The sequence below is a fragment of the Cercospora beticola genome, chromosome 1 (genome assembly GCF_033473495.1).
Source record: "Cercospora beticola chromosome 1, complete sequence".
Taxonomy (NCBI): Eukaryota; Fungi; Ascomycota; class Dothideomycetes; order Mycosphaerellales; family Mycosphaerellaceae; genus Cercospora; species Cercospora beticola.
Window position 1 is genome coordinate 5,327,769 of NC_088935.1, and position 22,213 is coordinate 5,349,981.

A 22,213-nucleotide genomic window follows, 5' to 3' on the forward strand; every position below is an offset into this window, starting at 1 on the left:
TTAAATATCAATCGCAAAGCAGTTCATCTTCATTCCCTACTTTCGCCACAAGGATTTCCTTCGAATAGGCGGGGAAGTGTGTCCTAACTTTCTCACCCCACCCCGTCGTTCTGTTCGCAATAACACGGATGGAGATTGAGTCTTTGATGTGGTTCCCTGTACGAGTTGTCACACACTGCTCGCGTAGGGTACGATGCTTTCTTAGGGCTTAGGCCGTGGCCGTGTATAAGCAAGCTTTTGCTGGTAAGATTAGACCATGGGAGCCGCAGAGGTCGAGGTAATAAAAATGCGCAGCTGGCCAAGGCTTGGGTCTTGTGATGGGCTGACGTCGGTCGTCTGCCTTGCAGTTTATTGGTTATCGTGAAGGCGTGGTGTGTGGTGAAGCGTGCATCCAGCTTCTCTTCCCAGGTTTTGCATGCTATTTCGTTCTCCAATGTCAGGAAGCACGACTGTCCCAGAGTGGTCCTCCATGCGGATTATCGACGGCTTTCGCTCTACGGTGCTCGAGTTAGGTCCGGAGGGATGTGACAGGAACAGCTCACGAAGCTGGTTTTTTGCTGCGATCGGCTGCGGGAATGTCATCACTGCCGTCAGCTGCAACAAATCAGTGCAGGCATACCGGAGCAGAGAATAGAAACACTTCCTCGCCCATCAATGTGATTCCGCCTCAGATACAACCGGTCATCCAATCCGAGTCCCCGACTCATCGAAGTCTTCACTCACCGATCTTTGTGCCTCTCACGACCCACAACGGATCCCTCCTTCCGCTTCCCATCCCCATCATCTTCATAAATCCCTTCAGACCCTCGTCTCCTCCTCCCTGTCCACTGGTACCAGCATCCCGTATAACCCCATCACTCAACTCCACAATCTCAATATCCTCCCACCCGGCGAAGAACAGGAAGTCCCCCACCATCTGCAATCTCTCCTCCTCGTCAACTCTCAACCACCTTCCAATGGCCTTAGTAGGGAAGCACCGGTTGCTGATGACCAAATGCACCCTCCCTCCAGGCTTCGTGATGTTTCTTAAGCTTTCGAGCACCTCAACAGGTTTAGTCAAATAATCGGTCGACACAACATTCGTCGCTGCATCAAACTTTTTACTTTCACCAACAGCAAGGACCCCATCCTGTAGCACTTCACTCAATTCCGCCTTCTCATTCAAATCGCCCACAGCCCAACCTCCATTCAGCACTTTGTTTGCCTCCAACTCCCTCTTATTCATCCCTAATCCAACAACTTCCACTTCACCCTTCTCGACCGCACTTTCCACCTGCTCCGGGTAATGCGAAGTCCAACTGCTACAGAAATCCAAAATCCTAGAACCAGGTGCCGTAGGTAATACCGTAGCATAATACTCTCTTAACGTCGCAATCGCAGCATCATCGATGTGCGTGACGAATCGAGGAGAAGAGTAGAAAGAAGGATCCGGAGAATTATCCTGGCGACGGAAGTCTTGAGCTGTGTAGGGCCAGATCTTGTGGCGTGGAGTGTAAGAGCGGACAGGCCAAGTGGTTTGTTGTGAAGACATCTTTCCTACAGATGAAGAAGGCGCTGTTGGTCCTCGTTGTGTTGAGATGAATCTGGTTGTTAAAGTGGCGAAGAAGAAGCCTGTGAGACCCGCAGCGAAAGGCAGTGGCCGAATGCGAGTTGGCATTAGTTGCATTGGATGAAAGTCGTGTCGGAATAGAGGCCTATCTGTCAATGTTTTATTTGCATCGTTCCTGGAACTTTCGAGTTGAGATCGCAGTCACAATCATCAAGCAGCACCTTCCAAGGTTGTCAACGTCAACGATGCCGCATTCGACGTGTCCTGCAGGTAAACTGCGGTTACATCCGTTAGCGTCCTCCAGAGATCCTCCACTTGTGTTCACTTCCTTTCCAATGCAAGCCTGGAGAACAAGCTGTAGCCGAAGACTTCGTGCTTAAAGTATGTTGAGACATATCAATAATTCGGAAATCTACCGCGTTTGCTCCTAGCAATTATTATCCTCGGCTCCAGCCATTACTGCCTCTTGCTCCAACCATTACTGATTGTAGCTCACGACTAATTCCCACGCCCATGGGCCTTTCTATCTCTCATACATCCCAGTGGGTCATATGAATTCATTCTAGTTCTTGATGGATGTTTTGTGCGACATGTGCGAATGGTATCTCATTGCCGAAAGCTTCTCGAAACGCGTCCTGGCAACCCAGGTCGGATCGTCGCTCGCATGGTACAGGGAACTTCTCTGGAAGATCCTGCTTGCTGTGCTTGTCGGCAAGTCTCTTACTGCCGAATAAACGCATACAATTGAGTTCTGTGCGATTTTTGCAGACCTATTTCCCGTTTAAGAGTTGCCGGTGAGTGAATCCGCATTGCGATAAACGTGACGAGCCCGAGAAAGTTTTGGTGCAGCCTGGCCACGACTCGGTAAGACACGGAATACAAAGTCGCTCGTGGACCCAAATATGTGCTGCAGCTTCATCATGCGTGTCGAAGATAAGCTGACACTGCATCGCTTCTCATGCCGGGCATTCGAACTTGCCATCCGCAGTGTTGAAGGTATGGAGCTTCACGGCGTGGCTGTTGGCATAGCCACGTTTATTGCAGTGAGAGTGACATCTGAGGTCGATCGATCGCACACGTGGAATGGTGGCCTTTGGAGTCTGCTGGGATGGTCTCTGATATGCGGTCTCAGTAGATGTGGTCGTCGACACATCTGCCATCATTGTGTTCAGAGCCTGTCTCATCCTCGTGCGGAGTTGACCTTACTCGGCTCAGTCTATCGTTGGGCGACCTAGTGACATGGCGAGGTCCTGAATTCGCGACTGTACCCTCGTCACGGACCGAGCTTGCTGTCGTTTGAGCAGAGTTTGTTGTTAGGAGTCTCTGAATTGAGTCCCTGGCGCTTTGCGTTCGTACTGCAGCCGGTCCTGGTTGCAGCCACTGTGAAGCGACGAGGAACATTCAGCCTGTAGCAGCGTACCGGCTTTTCGCCAGGAATTGCTTAGGCGAATGATCTCGATTGCATCGATCGCTGTGAAACGACGCCGTCTTCCGACCACCACAACAGCAATGTCGACCAGGAAGTCGATTGTGAGCATCATATAATCATCTCCATCGAGACCGAAAGACCATTTCTGGCCATGAGGAAGAGGAATAGCTAATCGTTCCCTGCCATAAAGTCCGATGCCGCAATTGAGGGGTAGAGGACAGGACGATTCGCATAGCGGAGCGTCTGAGATAGTGATGAGCTCTGATGCTTGTTCAGGGAATCAATCCTGTAGTGCTCTGCCCGCAAGCATCCACACTGGAGCAACGCAGACCGAGCGACACCAGTCCGCAAAATTGTCCATGCATGCGACAGCCCTCGCACCGTGAAGGTGGCGCGCGTCCAAAGCTTTCGCCTGTCGGCCTGTCGTGGTGCTGACGATTGGCCAGAGGTCGAACCAAAACATCTTGTCATCGAGATCTCCGGTACAGACTGCCCACATGAATGAGAGGGATAGGCTCTCTTTGCGCACGGTCTTCGGGTAGGTACTTTTCAGACAGATCTGGGCAGTGAAAGGACATCCAGTCGGGGGTTGCCAGAGCTCCGGCTCGATATCAGGAAGCCCTTCGCAAGCAAAGAGGGCTAGAACATCCACGACCATCTTATAGAACTCCAGACGAGTCCTGACGCAGTCATTAGGTCCAAACTCCCACCACTGGAATGCCTGATCCAGTGCTTCATCATGAAACATCGGTGGTACTTGATGAAGAAATTCACAGTTGTGGTGCCCACTGTTTTTCGCGGTCTTGATAATCGCAGCAGGCTTTGCTAAAGTCTGGGCTGGGTGTGCGCGCTGAATGAATGCTATGTTCGTGCAGTACTCTCCATTGGATCGCTGGTAAAACTAGTCGGCGGTGGGCTTCGGAGATCCAAGTGAACTCAATAATGCTGCCTGCAGCAGAATGTCGGCCGGCGTGTGCTGGAGCTATGCCAGCAACATGATTTGAGAAGACGCGTCGCTTTTGAATGAGGTTAGCCGCATGTCAGTCAGCACTACGTCCATTTCAGCGATGACTTGCTGCATCTTGACAACAGTCACAATCTCTACCTTTCCTTTTACTCTTTCATCTTCTCATACTGTCACAAAGCTTCGTTTCAAGCTCAATGTTGTGATTATTCTTCGCGCTTGAAGAGGCTCGCTATCGGTTTTAGTGTCTCCGCCATCAACCGCCGCCCCTCAGCCGAGGAGAGTCAAGCAAGCGAGCTGTTAGTGATCATCCACAGATGGAGAAGCATGCTCAAGAGCTGGATAGTTGGTGGTCGAGATGGGAATCCGCTATCAGAATAAGCGAGAATGCCCAGTATTGTCCGCCGAGCCGGGCTCTGCTGCTGCAGTCCATTCGATCTTCCTCGTGGGCTGTTCCAGCTCGAGCTTCGTTCGACATCGCGCGTCTTGCACGCCATCCTCTCTCAGCGTGAGTGACTGCCAACACCATCGCAATTGGAAGGCTCTGTTTCTCAAGAGAGCAGACATAGTCTCAAAACTTGGCCGGGAGAATCCCCGGCTTGGCTGAAGAACCAGCGAGTCGAGCTATCATGACTGCCGATTTCGCGGTAGAGATCATGGAAAGAGCAATCAATGTAGGTCCCCACTGACTTTCTCTTATCTGTGTTCGATGTTTTAGGGCTCTCAAAATCCCAGCACTATGGGTGCTGCTACCTCGATTAACCAGAAGCCCATCTGGACCACCTTATCCGTCCTCGTCGCAGCCCTCGCAGTCACAACCTACCAACTTGCGCAGCCTCCACCGACTCACCTTCCCAAAGTTTTCGTAATCGGCCTCTCCAAGACCGGCACAACCAGCATCGGCGACGCCCTCGAACGCCTCGGCTACCGTCGCCTCGGCTGGCGCGACATTCGCAGTCGACACCTCGTCCACACCTGGGCTCACTCCAACAACTCCGACCTCTCGACTCTGATCTCCCAAACAAAACAATACGATGCCTTCGAAGATCTCCCATGGGCGAAAGCCTACCCACAAATGGCAGATTTGTATCCTGACGCCAAATTTATTCTAAGTCTTCGGAAAGACGACGAAACGTGGTTACGGAGTATGGGGACGCATATGGGGCGAGGCGAATGGCAGCCCTACAAGCTCTTCTACGGCGCGACGACGTTCGAGGGAAACGAAGACGTGATACGGCAATCGTATTTGAACCACACCAGAGAAGTGCGGGAGTTCTTTCGGGACAAAGAGGAGCGATTTGTGGAGATGAGGATAGATGATGCGGGGGATGAGGAGAACTGGAGTGCTTTATGCCAGGTTGCGGAGTGTTCTGGTGGGAAAGTCCCCAGTATTCGTTTCCCAAGGACGAATTCGAAGGGCTCGTGGGATATGGGTCCTGCGAAGAATGCGGTGAGATTCTGTTGGGTGAGTGTATTATTTAATTTTAGCCCGCCTTTGAGACATTTGAGATCAATGACGAATGTCAGGCGTTTACCGTTTTGTGCTGACTTTCTTCAGGGCTGGACGGTTACAAGGACGGAAGAGCAGGTTGTGAAATATTATTACGAGCGGAATGTGGAAGCCGTGAGACCTGTTCTCAGCGCGCTTTGGTCGGCATATGATTTTGTTGAACGGGCATACACCGAGCTCGAATTCAAGATCGTTGCGTCATTTGTGCCTGCCTTGACCGTTGAATAGATTGCGCATCCGTAGTAACAATCTGGTAAAATAGTGCATTGTGCGACGGACAACTTTTTGTGTCTGGACGTGCCCAGATCAGGTTTGTCGGAGTACGAGATTCTTGATCCTTCACCTGCTGTGCACCCAGAGGCCGCGCTTGCCGCAAGATTTCCACATTCGGAGATCGATGCGAAGCTATCGGATTTCTGACGCCTTGCTTTATTGCTGCTCGTGCCCCAGGAAGATACCAGTCGCTCTGCATGTGAGATGCGCTCACAATCGCGATCGAATGATACTTTGACAGTAACAAAGCCATTCTCACCGACAATTATTTCTCCATTCACGTTATCTGCAGCAGCATGCTTTGCCAATGGGTGCCTGCGGATCGAAACAACCGAATTGTCTCTCCGGCTGGTACGTAAGACTGCGTGATCATCGCACAATCGCGCAATCAGGCATAGTCCGTCATGTGAACGGAGTGCTGGACCGCTGCACTGGAAACTGATGACAAACCCGGCTCCACGTGCCAACATCAGGCGGAGTATCGCTTACGAGGCCATCCCGAGCAGAACGAGCACCCCAAAGTAGAAAGTAGAGAAAAGGCAGAACGCCAGAGCGTCCAGCGATCGCGGCCTCGGCCGTCGCTTGGATGCGGCACAGTGTGGGCTGTGTGGCTGATCCTGTTTCGGGACCGCCAGCAACGTGACAACGGATGATCCACAGCCACGAAGCGAAGGCGCTGTTTCGCGCATTGATAGAGTTGCCAATGGCTTTTGCGCTGTCCAGATAATTTTTTTTTGTGACCATGACAAGGGCCCTAGAGGGAAAGGGACCAAGCTATAGCACAAGCTACGAGCAGTAGCTACTGCGAGAAGAATGTGACAATAATGTTCGTTCGTGGAGTAGCGCAGCCAGATGCGAACAGTTGTTCTCCTCTCAACTCGGAAGGCGCGGGGCATGTAGTGTCACCAGGCTGCTCGGCGACCCACCCAGGTGCACCAGTGCCACGACGAGTCCACACAGTGATGGATGCGATGCCTTCCTTCTTCTACGATCTCCGATGTGCGTGATATTCTGCATGAAGAGAGGAGCCCAGGCTGCACACTGGTCATGGCCAAACTGGCTTCCTTGCTCACGGACGCACGTTGCAGCCGCTGCTGCATCCTCTGGGAATTTCATTTTTTTGGCTGGACATTCGTGCGAACGAACGCCTGGCTGCCGGCGTCAACAGGACATGATTGACAGCCAAACAAACATCAACCAGCTGGCTCGCCGTTCGGGAGCCGGGTCTTTCGACCCAAGGTACACGACGCAGCCCGCTCACGAGGGCGAGCTTCTGCTGCAAGACACGCTCTAGCCGCTGGCCCAGAAAGCATAAACTGGGAAGGTACCTGAGGAGCTTTGTCCCTGGAAATTCAAAATAGCCTGCGTGTCACGCAGGCTTTCTGATGATCGCGATGAATGGCGCCAGTGAGCCAACGCATGGGCCGTGGTCTGTTCGCAAAGACACGGTGAAAGTCTGTCGAAGTGGTATCGACGCGTTCGCGGTGGCATTGAGATCGAGCGGCTGTCGTGAAACCCGATAGGAATGATGCGCGCAGGCGCATGAACGTGATTGTAGTGTACCGCCTCTCGAAAAGACTGGCTAATGCAGGTATGCGGCTCGTAGTGGCAGCTGATGGAGAGACCACGAGCGTGCGCTGCCACTGGCTGGCCGGGCGCCCTCTTCTTGGAAAACGTCTCGTCCAGCGAAAATTGTCGAGTCGTAATTCTCGCCCGTCGCTGACAAGAATCATTCGTGTTATCTTTGTCTTGTCTTCACTCACGTCCGTGCGATCCCCACAGTTGGCAGGAGCAGGCGCAGGCACTGTGATTTGAGCATCAGCGGCGGCAGGCGATCCAGCAGAGTTCCATACTGTACTCCAACTTGACTTCGCCTATCACCCCTGCAAAGCCTGCCTGCACGCTCACGCTCACTTTTACCCCACTCTCATGGTCCGGTACCTCCTCAGCGTAGCCACTCTCTCCGCTCTGTACTTGTGGCTCTGGGTCTCGTCCGTTGATCACTGCACATCTGACATTGCTCCTCGCGACTGATCACGACACACTTCTTGGATCATCTTTTGTCTCTCGCCCCGACAACGACGCCCGCACGCACACGTTCGCCGCCGGAAGGATCGGAGTGGCGCGCTGCCGGGGACTGCTGTTCGTTCTATCGAGTCAGGCGCGATCTCTCCGGACATTGGAACAAAGGAATCGTCCGACAACTATTTCGCACTTCTTTTGATTCTACACACAGACCGACACGCCCGCCATCATGACTGCCGCAAAGGTTCGCACCATCGTGGCCGTCGTCGAGTGTCTGCTGTGGAGAGAATGCTAACGCTGGGGCTCTCCAGGAAATGTCCCGCCCGGCGAGCCAACATCGCCTGTCCGTGGGCTCCCCTGCCAACAGCTTACCAACGCGGAATTCATACAGCCGCACACACTCTCACACGACCTCCTTGGGTGCCGTCAACCCCACGAACCGCATTAATCGTCGAAAGAGCTCAACATTCTCCCGACCCGCAATCAATGGTGCGGCATTGGACAATGCCGTGGCCGAGGGCACAATCGTGAACCGCCGCAGTTCCATGTCGAAATCCGCCCTTGCGTCGCTAAACGACGGACATGCCGCCATGCCCAGCAGCCTCCCGCAGCACGCCTCCGTTCCAGAGGACTCTGCAGTCGTCGACGGTCCTTCGCTCTCGTCCTTTCAGCACGAGAAGGCAGCAGCGAAGATGCGAAGAGCGAGCGACGGAACGCGTCTGAGCAAGAAGGAAAAGGCAGCTACGGGAGAGCTCAAGTGCGAGCACTGCGGCAAGGCATACAAACATGGCAGTTGCTTGACCAAACACCTGTAAGTGTGGTGTTTGTGTGACGGAATGCTGGGAATGAGAGCGAAACAGCAGCTGACCGATACCCTTTAGCTGGGAACACACGCCCCAATGGCAATACACCTCGAAACTGCTCATTTCGAAACACCAGCAGGTCCAGCTTCTCGAAGCTGCCTCGGTCTTGGTCGCCATGAATCAAGAGGGCAAGGATGGCGGAGACAGTGACGATTCGTCCTCACCAGCCGCGTCCGGCTCCTCAGGCATGCGGGACGAGGACTTGAGCTCCAACGAGACCACGCCTCCTCCGCAGAGCGAGCACGCGTATAGGGACAGCAAGCGTTTCAGCGGTAATAGCAGTATCTATTCGCGCTCGTACCAATCGGTCTTCTCGAACGGAAGCGTTCCGAACGGAGAGCACGGCTTTTCGCACCACCGACAATGGAGCATGTCTAGCGCCAGCAGGCCAATGACAGCAAATACTTCCATTGCGGAGAGCTACCGCGGGGATGAAGACCCCCAGGATTTGGCGGCTGCAGTGGGACTTCTCAGCTGTAGCTACGGCACTCCCAAAAATGGCCCAACGGCCACCGGAGTCGATGTACCGCCAGTCCCGCCGCTCCCTGCCAAATACCAGGCCCACCAGCCTCAGCCATATTCCAACTACCGCAATCAGGGCGATGTCGAGATGGAAGATGAGGATTCTGATGACGAGCCCCACCGTCAACACCACCATGCTCGTAACGACGAAGCAGAATACGGCATGTTTGGCAAGATGGACGCGTAACACAAAAAGTACGCTTATACAATGACTTTTCTTTCCTTGCAGCAAATGTCGATGATCAACAAAAAACCCATGAATGGAACGCAAACACGATAACAACATATTTCACCAGTAGCAGTAGCATTTCCGGAGCAGGAGGGGATCTAGGCCATGATGGCGGAGGGGCGAAACTAGGCTCAAGGAGGCGGCGTTTTTCGTTCGAATTTGGTTGAATTGGAACCTTTGTCAAATTGCATATTCCGTTCGAAGTGAGAGTAGGACAAATCCGCTGGCGTGGCGCAGCTAGCCCGCTCATCAGGATCCAAAGGAGAAGGAAAAGAATTTGTTGGCGAAAGTTTAGCTCCGCAGGATAACTCATATTTTCCAGGCACCGATGAGCAGAAAGGCAGAAACACGAACTTTGTCATTGGATACTGTTCGTCGATTCCACTTTCCGCGAGGTTAAAGCTGGGGAATTTGGAGAGGTATTGTTATCTCTTTTGCGTTGAGCAGACCACAGACAGCGAAGCAATGGAAGCACTGATGCATAAATATGGGATTTCCACAACGTTTCGTGTCTTGAGCAGGAATATGGGTGAGGTCCTGAGTGTGCTGGAAGGTGAGGTGCAATCGTCGGCGTACTGGTCAATTCTTGGGTGCTTTTCTGGCGCTTTGATCGAACGTCCGAGGAAGTGCTAAATTCGAATGCGCATTTGATGCGAAGCAGGTGTGAAAGAAGCTACTAATGACTGTTGGCAGGCGCGATTCAACGGCTTACGATAGTCATCATTGGACGCGAACCTCTGGTCGAAGTCCGTTCCTGGTATTTTCTGAATCGCAAGAAGCCGGGCTTGAATTGTGGATTGTGTTCGCAGGCGTGAGCGAGAGAAGAGAGTTTCTACTGTACGACATCTGCCGCGATCAACAAAGGCATTGCCGGCTGCTTATGCAGGCGCAATTGGTTGAACCGAGGATTGAGGAAGGGACTTGCACGTTGTCGCCGATACTTGCCATTTCCTGCAACTTTTTCGAACATCGAATCGACACAAACACATGGCGAACGTGGGACTGCGCAAGGCATGGCACGGGGTTGGCACGGAAGCTCGAAATCAACAATCATCGTGCTATCCACACCGACAGACACCGTCGCGACGCCGGATGTCAGTGACGCAGGGCATCGTCGGCTGAAACGCACGAGAAGAGATGAGATATTGCCTCCGAGGACAGCCCGAGCGGGTTTCGCACGTCACTCCCGACCACACATCTTGCCCCAGGACGTTCGCTGTCCACAATTTCTACGCTGTCGACGTCACACCCAATCCACACTTCGGAGCTGAAAAGTTATCTTTGCAAAAACCCTTGTATGTAGGGACTGTTTGGGCGCCAAGCGGTGGTTCTTTGCAGGTGTGCTGAGACTTAAGATTGGACAAGAAGCAGTCTAAGCACCCGCTTTTCGTCTGGCCAAGATGCTTGTGGTTTGGCACATGCCAAAGGGCTCCACTTCGTTCACGACATCGTTGCTACTTTTCTATGGGGACCTCGTTTTGGTTCATCGCTGTTGGCCGTAGACGCCACAGACGGCATTGTGGGACTTGCGCTGTTGGATTGTGCTTTGCAAGTCCGCACGGGGTGAAGCGCGGGTTTGCGCTAAGTGATCCACTCTCATTGTAGATGGAGATGCAACGGGTGAGGGTATGTCGTCACTCGGTACAGTACTGACAGAGATACAGTCGGTGCAGAGAAGAGGACAAGACAAGCAATTGGGTGAGACGCCAAAGTTCAATCCTTGTAAAAAGATCACGACGAAAAGAGGAAGCCGAAGACAGAGCATCCCATGAAACAACCAAACAGAGAAGACACCACTTCGCTGGATGCATGTCCGTCTTGTCTAATGACATCCGCCCTCTCGGCGTTCGGTGGTCTCCACGTGCCCCCAAGAAATGACACAACTGTCGTTGGCCAACGAGGATACTCTATTCTTGCAAAAGAACCACTTTTTCTCTGCTACTATCTTCCCTCCACCTACGAATTAAACATTGGCATTCACAGTCTCTTGGCTCGGGCCTATCTCGTGCCAGACACTGGTGCCGGAACTCTTTCCCTTTAGTCCAGTCAACGAAAAGGTCCCCATGATCCTTCCGACCACAGAGGACGACCGGTAGTGGTGTGGGACATATATATGTCAGGGCTTTCGCTCTTCCCCATGGCACGTTCTGCCTTACCTTTTCTCCTCTAGCTTCATTCTGGATCTTCTCCCCCATTCCTGTCTTACTGACTGGTGGGTGACTGCTGGCTGGCTGGACCAACCCCCTTCTCGAATCTGAGTAGCAGGGCTAGACTGGATCTATCATGAAGGTCACCATCAACGAGGGCGGTGTGCCCTCGTACTGGGGCACAAATGGACGTGCTCTGGGCATGCTGATCACAGCTGTCGCAACCACTGACTTTTTGCTGTTCGGTTATGGTACGTTCCAGATGCCCGGTACCACAATGGCGCACAGACTGACATTCTGACTTCTTCAGACCAAGGTGTCATGTCCGGTATCATCTCTTCTCCCGCTTTCACTGGTGATTTCCCCGAGGTCGAAGGTGATTCCACCTACGAAGGTTTCGTCGTCTCGATCTACGCTGTCGGCTGCTTCCTCGGTGCCTGCTTTATCCTGACTTTTGGTGACAAACTTGGACGACGAAACTCCATCTTCCTGGGCGCATCGGTTATGATCGTTGGTGTCATCATCCAGCTTGCTTGTGTCCCTCCGAACAGTGGTGCTACTGCGCAATTCATTATTGGAAGATGCATTACAGGGGTATGTTGTTGCGATCTTGCTCCCACGACGAAGAGCTTTGCGACGGAGAACTGGACTGACTCAATGCAAACAGATTGGCAACGGAATCAATACCTCGACCGTCCCGACATACCAGGCCGAATGCAGTAAATCACACAACCGCGGCAAGCTGATCTGTATTGAGGGCGGTAACGTTGCCATCGGCACGCTTATTGCCTACTGGATTGACTACGGATGTCTTTACGGCCCTGATGACATGGTTTGGCGATTCCCTATCGCATTCCAATGCGTCTTCGCTTTCATCGTTATCGTCCTCATGCTGCGCCTTCCGGAATCTCCTCGCTGGTTACTCACTCATGACCGCCAAGAAGAAGCCGCTACTGTACTTGCCGCGCTGGATGGACAATCACGCGACAGCGTTGAGGTCCGCACTCACATGTCTGTCATCTTGGACTCCATCCGCGCTGCTGGCCATAAGGGAGGTGTCACACCAATCTCGGCACTCTTCACCAATGGAAAGACTCAGCACTTCCGTCGTCTCTTGCTCGGAGCTTCGTCGCAGATGATGCAGCAGCTGTCTGGTTGCAACGCCGTCATCTACTACTTCCCGATTCTGTTCCAGGATGCCATTGGTGTCTCCCACAACTTGGCTCTTTTGCTTGGTGGTATCAACATGGTTGTCTACTCGATCTTTGCCACCACATCGTGGTTCGCTGTCGAGCGTATCGGACGCCGAAAATTGTTCTTGATCGGAACTGTTGGACAGTGCTTGTCCATGGTTATTGCCTTCGGAGCTCTGATTCCTGACACTGAGGAAGCTGCCAAGGGTGCAGCTGTCGGTCTCTTCACATACATTGCCTTCTTTGGTGCCACCTGGTTGCCTCTGCCATGGCTGTACCCAGCTGAGATCAACCCTCTGAAGACTCGCGCAAAGGCTAACGCTGTCTCCACGGTCTCCAACTGGCTCTGGTAAGTCGAGATGAGCAATGCTTCGGATTACTCCAGCTGACATTTCATCTTCCAGGAACTTCTTCATTGTCATGATCACGCCTGTGCTCATTGACTCCATCGGATGGGGAACGTACCTCTTCTTCGCCGTGCTGAACGCCATCTTCTTCCCGATCATCTACTTCTTCTACCCAGAGACCAGCCAGCGCACACTGGAGGAGATTGACCTCATCTTCGCCAAGGGCTACACGGAAAAGATCAACTATGTCACCGCTGCTAAGCAATTGCCGCGCATGACCCAAGAGGAGATCGACCAGAAGGCACGCGAATATGGCGCCATCGACTCGGACGAGGAGACTGGCAGTGGCAGCGACTTCAAGGCCGACAAGGACGACGAGAAGTCCGGTCCTACGATGAGAGAGGGTGGCATGGCGTGAGCATGAGACTTGTGCAGTACGAGTGAGAGAATCAAAATTGTTGAATGCGGATGCGATGAGCGCTTGAGGCGCTTTTGAAATGATTGTTATGTCGCACGAACCAGAGAGTTCGACGGCGTTCCTTGCATGACAATGATAAAGCACAGTATCATGATAGAGGGGAGGTGGCAACGAGGGCATTTCGCGAAATGATACCCGCCCTCGCCATCTCGCGATAGAGATAGACGTATAGAAGAATAGAGCTCTCTTTCAACCTTGGGAAGCATGAGTACATGAATGATTGAGTACTTCTCGACATTGATTCTTGTGCCTCTTGTGATGGAAATTTTAGATGGACGCTACGAGGCCGTTTTTCTCAACCGCAGTTCGCAGATGGGCTTGCAGTGTGTGGGATGATGTACTTGGTGCTACGTGTTCGCATGTGATGTCGTCAGGCTGCCTATTTGGTTCTGGTCGTGTATCGTCTCTGCCTGATCGGAGAATATGGAAATGCGCAGTGAGAATGGGAGCCTAGAAATGCTAGTTGTCCAGTAGTGGGATGAAAATAGTTCGGTGCCTTGGGGTGGATGTCGGAAGAGCGTCGTAGAGCGAGACGGCGCTGCGCCACAGGGTGGACTTGACAGACGTCAGGCCAGGATTGACGGCCAAGGCACGCGCCTGGGCATTGGACTGACCGAACGAACAAGACATCTGCTGCTCTCGTACCAAATCATGCGTGCCTGAAGGTCTCTGCGTGTCCCGACACCGACCATCATCCTCGCCATGCCATGTCGCTAGCATCACACGCCAACCCACCGCCCTTCCCATGAGCTACGACGCCGCCTCGACACCGACTCCCGCATCCTCTCCCTAGCTCGAGCACCTCTCACCTCCCACCACTGCTCCACGTAGTGCCTCGACTGCAACCATGTCGAGCCAACCACCGGGCACCTTCCTCCCCAATACCAAAGTTACCGTCGGCAGCCACAAAGTCTACATTGAGAAATACCTCTCCGAAGGCGGCTTCGCCCACGTCTACGTCGTCCGAATCCCACGAGATAACAACAAGCATGAAATCGCCGTGCTTAAGCGTGTCGCTGTGCCCGACAAAGAGCACTTGGCCAACATGCGCACCGAAGTCGAAACTATGAAGAAGCTTAAAGGACACAAGCACATTGTCACATACATCGATAGTCATGCTAGTCAGCTGCCCGGAGGAGGTTACGAAGTTTTCCTACTTATGGAGTACTGCAAAGGAGGCGGATTGATTGATTTCATGAACACGAGATTGCAACATCGTCTCACAGAACCCGAGATCCTCAAAATCTTTGGCGACTGCGCTGAGGGGTTGGCTTGTATGCATTATCTGAAACCGCCTTTACTACACCGCGATTTGAAAGTGGAGAATGTTCTTATTTCAAGATCGCCGAGCGGGACGCCGGTCTACAAGCTGTGTGATTTTGGAAGTACAGCTCCTCCAAGACCTGCGGCAAGGACAGCGGAGGAGGGGAGGTTAATTGAGGAGGATGTACAAAAACACACTACAATGCAATATCGAAGTCCGGAAATGATTGATGTGTGGAGGAAACAACCAATCGACGAAAAGGCGGATATTTGGGCGCTGGGTGTGCTGTTATACAAGCTATGCTACTACACGACGCCTTTTGAGGCGGTGGGGCAGATGGCTATCTTGAATGCGAGCTTCAAGTTCCCAGCGCATCCGCAGTTCTCAGAAAGGTTGAAGAAGCTGATTAGTTCGATGTTGAAGGAGGATCCGAAGAATCGGCCGAATATTTATCAGGTGCTGAAGGAGGTTTGCAGTATGCGTGGTGTGCCGGTGCCGGTTCAGGATATTTATGCGAATCGGACACAGTCGGAGGTGCGAAGGAATGAGGCTTTGCCATCTCCTGATGCCGTGTCGAATGCTGCAGTTGGGCTCTCGAAAGCGGCGCCGCAGGTTCAAGTACAGCAGTTGCCAGATATCACTCCGATGCGAAGAGGCAGGCCGACTGCGCCCGCTCAGCAAGGACCTGCGGCTGTGGCTTCTACCGCATCTGCAGCTGCGAGGCCGGCACAAGGAGACCCATTTGCGGCACTGGATTCGAAGAACTACGACGAGCGAGCGGGTGCTGTGGACGAGCTGTCGAAGCGGTTCCCCAGTCTGGACGAGTTTGCGATCGCTCACGACGGAGGCAAATTTGCCTTCCCACCCACATCTCCTCCTACAACAACATCATCCGCGAGGCCAGCTCAGAACAATCTGAGCGAGAGAGTGACGAATGCATTGGCGGACGAGGTTTTCGGTGCAAAAGAGAAGCCAGCGCAATCGAAGACTCAAGCTGCTCGGCCCGCGACTTCTGCTACAAACACACGAAGACCTTCGCCAGTTCGGACATCGAACAAGCCCCCAACGAGCGATCTTCGATCTCCTCCGCTGCAACATCCAATGCCGATGCGCAATATATCTCCATACAAGTCTACAGCTGTGGGAACATCCCCTCCACCTACTGCTATGAAGAAGATGCCTGATGTCAATTCGCGGCCAATCTGGCGAGTACCAGAGAGCAGTCGACCAGCGAGCCAGCCTCGAGCATCAGAAGATGCCCAAGCTGTGGCTGCTTCCTTGAAGCCAAGCCTGCCACCTACTCAGCGTCCAGCACTGCTAGAAGTGCATCGTTCAAAATCACAAACAGCCACCGTGCAGGCGGATCACGCACACTCTTCTCGGCCATCACTGGAAGGCGGCCGACCGTCTTCGCAGGACCTCGCACAAGCTAATGATATCAGCCGCACCAAGTCTTTGAGCAACAGATCGAGGCCTTCGAGCATGTATGTGAGCTCCAACATGGATTTCTTAAAGGAGCAAGAGCAGCAGCGCAAACGGCCTTCCTTGGAGATTAGACGGCACAGTCGACAGCCTTCGCAGACGCGCGAGCCTGAGACGGAGGAAGCAGTCATTAATGATGACATGGATTACCTGCGCAACACTGAGCAGAGCGAAAAATCATCGAAAGGGCATCACAAGAAGAAGTCTAGTCTTGGGCAGATCGGCAGCAATGCCAAGAACATGTTTGCTGGCCGTTTCGGCGATGCATTCAAGCGCTTCGAGAGTAGTGAAAAGCAGGGTCCCATGACACCTGAAGCACGAGAACGTGAACAGGAGCCAGTGCTCTTGTCTCCGATCACTGGCTCTGAGGCTACGCCAAGTCGACACTCGGATCACGAGGAGGAGGAAGAGTTGCCGCCTGAAGTCAGACGAGAGCTTGAACGCAGGAGGCTGATCGAGGAAGAGAATCGCGTAGCTGCAGCTGCAGAGGAGTACAGGTCTCGCGTTGCGGCGCAGCCAAGCGGCGCACCAGCACCGACCCGAGCGAGCACTATCCAGCAAAGGGTTCAGTCCTTGCTCGATGATGGACGACAATCACCTGCTCCGCGACGAACAGCTGAAGGATACGGGCGGTATACTGAGTCCGACCCGCCACCTCAACCGCCACGGCCTGCTCAAGTACAGCAGCCACTGCAGAGCGGCTTCAAGCCTCCCATCATATCGCAGAAGCCGACGGGCGTCAATCCGAACACATCAAACAATCCTTACCCAAAGACGAGGCAACAGCTACCCGAGGTTCCAACTCCGAGCTACACTCCTCCGCCAGCTTCAGCACCCGCAGAGCAAGCTCCACTCCAGAGAGTCGTGTCGAGACCCAACGCACCTCCCAAACCGAAAGCGCTTCGAACCGGGGGACCAGTGCAATGGCCACCTCCACAATCTCCAGAGCAGGAAAAGACGCCACCAAGTAAACCTAGCGGCCTCGCAGCTCTTCTCGCGAAAGACCTTGAAGGCGTACCGGATTATCCTCCGGCTGGCAGCAGTGCGCCTCAACTGCAGTCCAACGCGCAAGCACCTTCGAATCTGATAGAGCTTTCTCCTACGTCACCGAATGATGTAGACAGCTTTAGTAAACGGTACCCGAGCTTGAGTGGGATCGAAATGGTGGAAACGGAAATTGGAGGCGAGAGGAAAATGATGCGCGTTAAGGAGATTTAGAGGGGCTCTTGGCATGCGTATCAATAGATGACTTGGGATATAAAGCGGGGGAAGACAGCTATATGGTATGAGGAAGTGCTTGGTGGATTAGCACGAAGCTCTGATTGGGCAAACATCTACTCTGTTCCTGTCCTCGTTTTCTCCTCTTCGCACGTGATGTTTCGCTCAGCGAAGATGCTAACTGCCATTAGCTGCCGCATTTCGAAGACCAATAACATCGGACAAGAAGTTTCTCTGCAGAGAAGCTCATGCGGCTAACACTGAGCAGGGCACAGGATGTTTTCGCTCACCGAGACAGACAAGCTGAACAGAGGATCTGCTCCATTGCGACTCAAGGAAGAATCTTGGCATTCACGCATCAGATCTCTTTCGATCCATGCATGAAGCAGACGACTGCCGAACAATGCTCTTCGGACCTTCCCTTCTTCTGGAATATCACTAATCATAGACTTTTGTCCGTGTGGTTGGCTGATGCTAGTCGGCAACTAGAGGGTGCTCATGCATATGTCCTTCGTGATAAAGTCTAAATTGATGTAGGGCATAGGGCCCGATTCTATGAGCCCTACTGAGACGAAGGACCTAGGGATAAAGTGGGTAGCATGAGTAGGGGTGGAGGAGATGGTTTGGCTCGTAGCATGGCTCATATTGGTGGTGTCAGTGGGCGGAAGCTGAGCTTCAGGGGTCTACATGCTTTTTGATCTTCGGCGAACGTTCGCTGATTCCTCACTCCAAGATGCAGAGAGTATTTTCGGGCTCGTTTGGTGCTGAAGAAGACCGCAGATGCCAACACGGGCCCATGTAAAACTATCCCTGATAACGTTTCCAGCCGTACTGGCTCCACTTCACCTTTCGGTTTCGAGGTTGGCTTCTGCGTACAGGTTGAGTCTCCAACAGCCACGCAACAAGCTATCTGACTCTTCAATGCAACCGTGGGTAGCCCAACTACTTCTGAAGTTACGGTTAGTTCGTTGGCGCTATGTAATCGAAATTGCTCATCGAGCGTTCCTCTACACCATTCGACGCAGACGAGTCTTGCTTTGCCGATTTGGTATTTCGCAACGCTTCGAAGAGAATTTCGTTCAATGACGGCGTTGTCCGCACCAACGGCATCAACTTGGAGTGATCCGGTGGGGCAGCTTCCAGAGCTTCGCGAAGCCATTGGGCAGGAATGAGCCCACCAAGGCTCAGGAGAAGCTGTACATTCATCATGTGGTCTGATCGAGAAACTTCAACGAGACATCTTTGATAATTGCCTCGGGCACCGCGACTCATCAGCAGATGCACTACTGCGACGTTGTCCAGAGATGATGTACACGCAGTTTGGAGAGAATTCTTTGGTCCGCTGTCGTTGTTTATGTTCGCGCCACGATCTAGCAGTAATTTCACGACCTCGTAAATGCCTCGCGAACAAGCAGCGTGAAGAGCCGTTCCGCCGTCTTCGTTATAGGCGTTGACGTCTGCACCTCGATCTAGTAGCAATTTTACGGTCTTGTAACTGCCACTCGAACAAGCAGCATGAAGAGCCAGACCGTCGTCTTTACAGTAGGCGTTGACATCCGCACCTCGATCGAGCAGTAAGACTATCGCGTCCCTATGGCCTGAGCTGGCGGCAATGGAGAGAGCATGTTGCCATAACCAATCCTGCGGAGCCGTAGCGTTCCCACAGTCGCCACGTTCGAGCAGCAGTTTTACAATGGCAGTGTTGCCTCGCTTAGAGGCAGCCCAAAGTGCACACCCAACTTCTTCGTCGCCGTACGCATCTGCACCTCGATCTAGTAGTGTCTGCACGACATCTCTGTGTCCCAAGTCAGAAGCCACGTGGAGAGCAGTCGTGTGGGATTTACGGCTTATGGCATTGATATTTGCACCTGCATCCAGCAGTGCGTGCACGACTCTTGTGTGGCCGCCGGAAGCTGCAAAATGAAGAGCGGGCTGAAATTCTGCACTTGTGGCGTTCACATCTGCGCATCTTTCGAGAAGCAGATGTACAGTGTCTGTCTGGCCAGTAGCAGAAGCAGCTTGCAGAGCACTTCCATAGGGCGGACTTCGGCCTGTGATGTCAGCGCCGCTGTCGAGCAGTAGTCTAACTATGGCTGTGTTCCTCAGGGCCGAAGCGATTTGGAGCGAATAGCATTTTGGTCGGCAGTTGGAGTTAACGTTAACGCCGTGATCGATAAGTAGCTGAACAACCTGCAGATGGCCCTTGATAATGGCCAGTTGCAGGGCGCGGATAGTGTAGTCCTCCCAGGGGTTCATGTCGCGACATCCACGGTCACGTAAACGAAGGCCTGCAAGCAGCGTGCCCTTCAATTCTTTGGTAACAGAACGACCGTACGACGCAGGAAAGTCATAATATATAATCTTCCTGGTAGATAAATCTCTCCCGCTGAGATCGTGACAATGGCCGAGGATGCGTTGTACGACTGCAGTTTGATCTTGGCACACGGCGGCGATCAAAGCATCGCCGGCGTGGAACCAGGGGACATTTTCAAGCAAGTACTCCAGTACTTGCAGTCTGCCAATGTATGAAGACATAGTAATAGCATGTTTCCCGCGAATACCGGTCCAGCGGTCGCCCAGCAGAATACTGCTCGGAGCATTTACTCGGGTAAGATTTTCGGCGAGTGCCCAGTTACCGCGCTCCGAAGCCCAGACCAAGACTCCCCGATGGATGTCATCAAAATCATACTTGTGGTCCATTTTGCCGAATCCGGGATCCCGGGCTATATCCTCCACCGAGGCCACTGGAAGATCGCCCAGCAAGACCGCCAGGGCATCTCGATGGCCATGGACGAAGGCGACAAGGACGGCATACTGATACTCTTCGCGTTGGAGCTGGTGCCATATATCATATCCTTTCTCTATGGCAATTGCGATAAGCCGTACTAGGTTGCGCTCGGCTGCTAGATATAGTATAGTCACGTTAGATGTGTGCGGATATGCTGATCCAGGGATCATAGAGTCTCCGTCCGCGAGCCACTGGGGCCAGGCAAAGTCGATGTAATGCTCATTGGGATACATATCGAAGAGCCGGTCTTGCGCCACCTCGTCAGCAGCTTCATTCGCATGGTACAATATGTTGATGCTGGCATAGCGCAGGAAAGGATATTGGTCAAGACCATGGTCACCCCTGACAGCGGACGTGTCTGCTGCAAGATAATTCAAACAACAATTCTTCAGCTTCTCGTGGCTATGAGTTCGCGCCTGATCACGGGAAATCGATAGTAGATCCGCAAGATGCCCGTCTCTGAGGAAGAAATCTCGGACAGATTCATGAATGAATTGTACGGTAGCCTCCTCCATGCGCCATGGAAGAATTGGTGGCACAACCTCTGCAAGGCCCTTGGAGGAAGTCTGGACATATCGCTTGATCTGGTCTATCGTGACGCTCTCGCGGTCCCAAGGCTCTGGTTGCCATACGGCGCCGCCCGATGAGTGGTTCTGCATCCCGGAATCCATTGCGAAATAGAACTCGTCAATTCGAAGGGGCCTCTGAGCAAATAGGATCCATTGAATGCAGAGGTGGAACTCTTCCATCTCGTCCTTGTCTCGTACCAAAGTCTCCAGGAACAGGGCACTGAGTCCGCTAGGAATCTCGTCCAACTTTGATTTTATGTAGCGCATGCGACCTCGACGAATCTCTTTATTGAGAATATCGACGACCAGCACGGTCCATAGAAAGACTCCGTTTGATTTTCTTCGCACTTCTTCACAGATCTTATGCACTAGAGTGCCTTCTCCCTTCATCTGTAGCCGCTGCCCAATGTAAATGTTCAAGTCGTTCATGTGTCCGGTTTCCTGGTCCAAGTTTAGGCGAACGCCGTTACGTATTGTAATGCTTGGGTAGTGGCGACTAGCGAAACATATTGAGAGCATACCACCGCCTAACGAGACATCATCCTCAATCTCTTCCATGTGTTCGACCATGTCTTTGATTTCTTGCTCGTCACACTCGTCGAGGGCGTCAATGAAAAATTTGAGGGTGCGTGGCCCCATTCTTTGTATAATCCTAGACAGAAGGTGTTTCAAAGAGTGTAAGGTCCATTCAGTGGGAGATCTCTTGCCGTCGAGGGCATTCTGCAGCTTGGGGAAGGCACTCAAAAGCTCGAATGCCAATGCTTGATACAGTCCATTCGTCGTTCTCTCGAGTGTGTTGCCTCGAGCATTGAAGAAGAAGCCGAATACAAACTCGTGTTCAGATTTCGCCTTGTCGGCCTTTGAATATATAAACTTCATCAGGGTTGACTTGCCAGCGCCCGGTTTGCCCACTATCCAAAATGCCCCACAATCGCTGTGGCTCCATTTGGCATATTCCGGATGCTCCAGAATCCACTCGCAGGTACTCTTGTGGGCATCCTTTAGAATGGCTTGACGTGCGCCCAGCTCCTGAAAGCGCAGGGAGTCCAGCACGGTTTGACGATGCTTGCTCAACGTCTCATTGACATTCTGATCAGCAGTGCTCGAATCCTTCGCAAGGCATCGCAGCTTCTGGCGGATCGCAGTTTTGAGTCTCTCAAACGCGTGACCTCCCTCGCCGTAGATGGGTGGAATATACACTTCAAAAAGTCCCAGCAGACAATAAGCTTTATCTTCTATCCTTTTGGTCTTTCGTGATGCTGCCCAACGGAACCTTTCGTCCATAGAGAAATTAGAGATCGGTGCTCCCCCGAGGGCGGGTAGTGGTATACCAGTTCTTTTGTGTATCAAATTTGACAACGTG

At 52.7% G+C, this 22,213-nt stretch overlaps 6 protein-coding genes across 6 annotated transcripts; 4 read left to right on the plus strand and 2 right to left on the minus strand.

The window, feature by feature from the left end:
• Nucleotides 1-715: 715 nt before the first annotated feature.
• Nucleotides 716-1,657, minus strand: RHO25_002116 (uncharacterized protein; the record flags this gene model as incomplete). The annotated part of the gene is made up of 1 exon (XM_023594702.2): nucleotides 716-1,657. The coding sequence occupies one exon, from the start codon at nucleotides 1,655-1,657 to the stop codon at nucleotides 716-718; it is 942 nt and encodes a 313-aa protein (XP_023459447.2).
• Nucleotides 1,658-4,681: 3,024 nt separating this feature from the next.
• Nucleotides 4,682-5,680, plus strand: RHO25_002117 (uncharacterized protein; the record flags this gene model as incomplete). The annotated part of the gene is made up of 2 exons (XM_023594703.2): nucleotides 4,682-5,407; nucleotides 5,501-5,680. 2 exons carry the CDS (start codon nucleotides 4,682-4,684, stop codon nucleotides 5,678-5,680), a joined length of 906 nt encoding a protein of 301 aa, XP_023459443.1.
• Nucleotides 5,681-7,979: 2,299 nt separating this feature from the next.
• Nucleotides 7,980-9,322, plus strand: RHO25_002118 (uncharacterized protein; the record flags this gene model as incomplete). Its single annotated transcript, XM_023594704.2, has 3 exons — nucleotides 7,980-7,994; nucleotides 8,062-8,561; nucleotides 8,632-9,322. The coding sequence occupies 3 exons, from the start codon at nucleotides 7,980-7,982 to the stop codon at nucleotides 9,320-9,322; spliced, it is 1,206 nt and encodes a 401-aa protein (XP_023459445.1).
• Nucleotides 9,323-11,647: 2,325 nt separating this feature from the next.
• On the plus strand, nucleotides 11,648-13,469 carry RHO25_002119 (uncharacterized protein; the record flags this gene model as incomplete). Its single annotated transcript, XM_023594706.2, has 4 exons — nucleotides 11,648-11,762; nucleotides 11,822-12,105; nucleotides 12,179-13,053; nucleotides 13,109-13,469. The coding sequence occupies 4 exons, from the start codon at nucleotides 11,648-11,650 to the stop codon at nucleotides 13,467-13,469; spliced, it is 1,635 nt and encodes a 544-aa protein (XP_023459452.1).
• Nucleotides 13,470-14,376: 907 nt separating this feature from the next.
• RHO25_002120 (uncharacterized protein) lies at nucleotides 14,377-17,493 on the plus strand (the record flags this gene model as incomplete). The annotated part of the gene is made up of 1 exon (XM_023594707.2): nucleotides 14,377-17,493. One exon carries the CDS (start codon nucleotides 14,377-14,379, stop codon nucleotides 17,491-17,493), a length of 3,117 nt encoding a protein of 1,038 aa, XP_023459453.1.
• Nucleotides 17,494-18,453: 960 nt separating this feature from the next.
• RHO25_002121 (uncharacterized protein) lies at nucleotides 18,454-22,134 on the minus strand (the record flags this gene model as incomplete). The annotated part of the gene is made up of 1 exon (XM_023594708.2): nucleotides 18,454-22,134. One exon carries the CDS (start codon nucleotides 22,132-22,134, stop codon nucleotides 18,454-18,456), a length of 3,681 nt encoding a protein of 1,226 aa, XP_023460304.2.
• Between the last annotated feature and the right edge of the window lie 79 nt (nucleotides 22,135-22,213).